General features: G+C 52.1%; 1 protein-coding gene across 1 annotated transcript; it reads right to left on the bottom strand.

Moving 5' to 3' along the window:
- Positions 1 to 1090: 1090 nt before the first annotated feature.
- Positions 1091 to 3015, bottom strand: CCIN (calicin). The gene has a single exon (XM_004677781.2). The coding sequence runs from the start codon at positions 2918 to 2920 to the stop codon at positions 1154 to 1156; it is 1767 nt and encodes a 588-aa protein (XP_004677838.1). The 5' UTR covers positions 2921 to 3015; the 3' UTR covers positions 1091 to 1153.
- Between the last annotated feature and the right edge of the window lie 2471 nt (positions 3016 to 5486).

The following is a 5486-nucleotide window of genomic DNA, read 5'->3' as shown; positions in this document are numbered from 1 at the left end:
TACACGCCATGCATGAACTGATGGATGAGGAAATAAGTAAATTCATGAATGAATTATATGTGGTTTGCTTGGTTTCTTCCAAATTGTTGGGGATCACGGGAGAACAACAGACAAATGAAAAGGAATCGGAGGTTTCCTCCTATAATGGAGGAAAGCTAGAAACAAATGAAAATAAAGCTAATAAATAAAAAAGAGTGGAGGGAAGCTCCCTAAGGCATTCATGTAGGGAGTCTTAAAGGTCACTTTATGGGGCCTAACTTACTACAAGGGCCCAGAGACCTGGCCCCTTGCCTCATCTGTTTTTATTTTCCTTTTCTAAAAGTACTTCTGGCGCACTTCGTTCTGCACCAGGGACTGTTCTAGGCATGTACATGTATTAAATCACTTCATCTTCACATCTATCTGGTGGTAGGCACCTTATCCCCTAAGGCACAGAGATGTTAGGTAACTTGTCCAGGATCACCACAGGCAGCCCACTGGGAGCCCACCCACACCTGTAGCCAGGAGGCCAGGCCTTCACATTCACTTCATCTCCTCTAGCTTCTCTAAGTAGCAAAACAGGTTTCTTTCTCCTCCTTTTTCTGACCTATCTTCTAGTCCCTCAGACTAGTTCTCAGTGAGCCTTGCCTAGGAGAAATATTCAGAACTCTCCAACTTCTCCACAAATGGAATGCAAACAAACCCAACAGCTGGATAACTCCTCTGTCTGCTGCCCCTGAGCTTTGCCCATGCCACCTGCTCCCTCCTGGGCCCAGGGAGCTCACACCTGTGACTGGCGTTGCCCTGCCTTCCTGGGCTGACTTGAGGGACATGAGTGTTACACAAGGCTGAGGCTTCACAGCTCCCAGTCTAGCAGATGCCTGCAAAATGGAACCTCGGCATACAACGGGACTTCCCAGGCATCCCTTCAGCAGGGGCTGGGAGCTGCTCGCCCCACCCCACCCCAGGGACTGCATTCCAGCCTCTGTGTGGATCACACCACGGCAGAGTGGGCCTGAATTTCCAACCCCCAAGGAAGCAGTCCTAGCCCATACCACCTCCTTCAGGGGCAAACAAATGGGACCACTAAGAAGGAGCCGAGAGCCCATCTTCTTCTCTCTCATTAAACTGTGAATAATAATGCATTTACTTATTCTGCCAATTAAAAAGCTGCTTAAATCCTTTGAAGAATCTTGCAAGGCAGCTTGGCAAGACAGCAGGCAGGACAGTCCAGCGCCTCTGGTGGGGGGGCCAGCGTCTTCCACTCGCCTACCTTTTGGTCCAGCAAGTAAGCATTTGGGTTGATGGTGTAGTCCTTGATCTGGACATCACTGGCTCTGCTGATACCCCCACATACAAACACCTTGTTGTCGCCAATGGAGCATATGGCATGGGATACATCCAAGGGACAGTTGTTGGGCAAAAGAGGCACTGAGGTGGTGGTCTTGTTGGCCTTTATCTTTTGCAAGTTGATCTCCACACTCTGCCGGTGGCTGTATACGCAGAGGATGTTGTCCTGATGGAAGGAGAGCAGAGGCCGGTGGTTGAACTCAATGGGGAAGGTGATGCACTGGACCATGTCCCCAGTGCTGGTGTCAAAGCAGTCCACCACCCCGACCCGGGAGATGTAGCCCTTCACTAAGCACCGCCCGGTGACAATGTACAGGTTCCGGTCACCCTTGGTGATCACAGCTGTGCCGTCCATGGGGATACTCATCTTCCCCGCCAGGCACCAGGCCTCCTTGCGCTCATCATAGCGGTAGATGTTGGAGACATACCGCCTTGGGGCGATGCTCCCCCCCACTGAGTACACTGTCCCCCCGCAGGTCACCATGGTGTGGAAAACAAGCCCAATCGGCAGGTCAGGCAACTTGGTCCAGGAGTTGTCATCCATGTCATATCGCCAAGCCGTCTTCAGCCCTGAAATCTGTTCGGTGGTGCCACCTGAGATGTAGATGTAGCGACCAGCAGAGGTGGCACTAAGTGCTGCTGCGCGATAGGGCATCTCCGAGAGCTTCACCCACAGGTTCTCCTGGATGATGTATGCAAAGACTCCGTTGTTGAACTTGCCGTGGGCCTTCTGGCCGCCTAGGATGACCACTGAATCAAGCAGGGCCCCCTTCCGCTGGTAGCTCAGCAAGCTTGTCGGCCGCTCTTGCTTGCGATCCATCAGGACACTCTCAATCAGGGTGGCATGCGACGAACTGTTCTCCATCCCCATCAGCTTGTTGCTGGCAAACATCAGTGTCTTGTTGGAGACAGCATTCAGATTGATGTAATTGAAGAATTTCTTGAAATACTTCTCCCGCTCATCCTTCCGGAAGTACACCCAGCTGATGAGTGCACTGAGTGCTTGGTCCTCGTTAAGCACGTGCAAGTTCTCATCCCGGAGCAGGCGGCCAAAGATGACAGGTGGACAGCGCATGAAGTGCATGGAACCCTCCGGACTGGCCCAGTAGTGGAAATTGTCGCGAATGCCCGAGTAAGCCAAGTCTGACACCTCTTTGAGCTCAAACAACTCAGCTAAGAAGAGGTAGCGCAAGCAGTTAGCACGGCGGATGGACTTGATCAGGAAGTCGTTGCAGTGGATTCGTAGGCGGGGGGTGTTGAAATACTGAGCCCCACGAAGGAGCTCCTCCACATTCTGCTCTGAGATCACCACCTTGCCGCTGTAGAAGTAGTCCAGGAGCTGATCCACTGTGGTTGGGCTCAGGTAATTGGGGTCAATGGTGATGAAGAGCTCATCAGAGGCCTTTATGTCATTGTTGGAGATGAGGCTCTTCACCAGAGGGGAGACTGCAGCCATCACGTTGCGATGAGCAAAGAAGGCATGGTGGTCCACCGTCAGGGCCATGTCCCAGTACTCTTTGTGTTTCCTCTGTTTGTTCAGGTTCTGCAGCATGAAGCTGTTGTAGTTTTTCTCAGTGAATTCCAATTTCATGGTGCTTGTTGCTGGCTGAGGCAGATCAGCAGCGAGTACTGGAGAACACACTTTCTCAGGCCTTTGGGATTCAGATTGATGGCTGGTTGACCAGGGAGGAGTGGGGGGTGGGGTGGGAGGGGAAATGATGTCATACAGTGGGTGCGATCATCACAATGCAGACTCCTCCACATTACTGACCTCACTCAGTGGCATGGGGCCTTTCTCCCCATAGATGGCTTGAATCTGCCAAGGTCAGATACCCCACAAGGACCTAGTACCCGGGTCTCAGACTTCAGGAGGAGAAGGAGAGTAACTACAACTCCACATGGGAACTTCAGGCCTCAGGTCAAAGCTGTTTCTGGAATGTCAGAGCCAAATTGGTTGGGGATAGGGTGAGGGGTGGAGATCAGTGTGCGTCTAGGGAAGACCAGGGATATCTACCAGAATCCTCTTCTCTGAGGCCCAGAGAAGAGAAGGGACTCACCCAAGATCACATGGCTAGTTAGGTGTAGATCTGGACCTGGAACTCAAGAGTTCTATAACTTAGTCCTCTATCTACCTCCCAGGAATCTCCTAACTACTCAACTTACCACAGTCTTTGGTTCTCAGGCCTTGAGGCACCTTCTACCAATAGACCAAGTCCCTGGCCACCAGGAAAGAAAACTCTTGTGCTTTGACTTTTGATTATGTGGCTGGCCGTGGATGCCAGTCTTCTTTAAAATACAGAGAAGGATGCAGGAGTTTGCCAGCCAAGGGAAAATGAGAGGGCCTCCGAAGCCTTGATTATTCAAATTTCGAATTGGACAAACTGGACTTTCTCTCCACATTTTTAAGTTGTCAAATGTTGGGAGCTGTGCTGGATCAGCTCTTTCCAACAAGTGTGGACTTTGACAGGTCGCTCAGACTCCAGACCTCATTTGTGAGATGGGAAAATATTACCTGCTTCAAAGATCACTAAGAAGAACTCAAATAAGAAAATAAATGGAGAATGTTGAGCACCGTGTTTGGTTCACTGCAAACGTTCAGTAAATGCTAGCTGCCGTTGCTTTATTAACGCTATTTATTCATACAATCAGTTGGCCAGGCGCTGGCACTCTCAGTTGCTTCCTTCAGAAATATGGGGTGGTGATTCTTTGAGATTGGAATCCCCTGCCCTCTGGGCCAGCTCCGCACCTCCTATCGCCACTCGGTGGCGCAGCAGAGTCGCTGGCGGGTGGAAGCGCGCGGGTCCTGCCCACTCCAGCTGTCTCCGGGCGGAAGCGCCCAGCGGTTCGCGTTTTCCTGCGGTACTGAGCAGCCCGCTGTGACCCTGGAATCCACCAGGGAGAGTCTCTTACGACCGAACACACACCCGTCCTCACTCTGTAGATACGGCGCCACTGAGTCCCAGACGGAGTGCGCACATCTTGGCCGCCACCGAGGAGACGTCTCAGCTCTGGGTGCCACCAGTAGGTACACCGTGGCTGCAGAGCTCACAAATTCCAACTCCGGGGGCCTCTGGCACTCCCCCCTCCCCGGGGGCATGGGGCTCCCGAGTGCCGGTGGGTGGGGATGGGGTGGGGGGGCCCCTGGGGGGCTGCTGCCTGCACCCAAGAAGGAGATAAGGACCAGATGGAGCACTCCACGGAGGAGGGCCACGCCTGAGGATGACTCCAGAGCTCAGCAATCCCACAGAACCAGCCTTTGGGGGCTTCCAAAATGGGCATTAAACCGCTGGCCAGGGCCTTGGTGAGATAGTGCGGCCAGGCCTGCATCGGATTGCCTCCAACCTGGCTCTTGGCTCTTCTCCTGACTCTGGGTGTCCTCAGCATCCCTACCACGGAAACTCTGACTCTTGGAGCAGGCTTTCTGGCTGGCGCTAGGCGTCCTTGACTCAGACAAGTTTTATGAGGTGCTGGCCCACCTCAATGACTAGGGCTTCTCTGCCAACGGTAGAAGTTAAGTAGGTTGGGCCACCCAGCTTCCCGTTGCCACCACACTCTTCAACCTTGGGGACATTTTTGTAGAGGAGGTAGCTGTGCCCCTTTGCTTTTACTTCAGGTCCCAGAACACCAAAGTCTCTCATCCCACGCTTCACCTGAGGAAAATTGGGCCCAGGGCTGTCCCAGAATCCTGAGGGGGGGGGGGGGTCCAATAGACCAAGTTGCAGTATCAGAACTTGTAAGGCTGGAAAAATTGGGGTTCAGAGGGGGGGGGCTTGCTTGACCCAGAGTGTGCAGAGTCAGAGCTCAGAGCCAGAGGTCTTGACTCCTTCCTCCTCTCTGGGACTACAAAGGGGAGCTGGTGGTCTGGCTGTCCTCTACTCTGATTGCACTTATGGGGAACAAGAATTTATTTTCTGTTAAATGCTTTAAAAAAGTGAGGTCAGTGTTTGCTTCGGCAGCACATATACTAAAATTGGAACGATACAGAGAAGATTAGCATGGCCCCTGCACAAGGATGACATGCAAATTCATGAAGCATTCCATATTTTTCCAGCAATCCCACTTTTAGGTATCTACCCAAAAGACACAAAAACACTGATTGAAAAAGATACCTGCACCCCCATGTTTATTGCTGCTTTATTTACAATTGGAAAAACATG

Source organism: Condylura cristata, unplaced genomic scaffold, assembly GCF_000260355.1.
Source record: "Condylura cristata isolate star-nosed mole 26May11 unplaced genomic scaffold, ConCri1.0 scaffold00006, whole genome shotgun sequence".
Lineage (NCBI taxonomy): Eukaryota > Metazoa > Chordata > Mammalia > Eulipotyphla > Talpidae > Condylura > Condylura cristata.
The sequence above is the reverse complement of the archived record's forward strand: the minus strand, read 5'-3'. Positions and strand labels throughout refer to the sequence as shown.

What these genes read in the sequence shown, in the direction of transcription:
- CCIN (XM_004677781.2), bottom strand. Translation starts at nt 2,920, where the DNA reads ATGAAATTGGAATTCACTGAGAAAAACTACAACAGCTTCATGCTGCAG.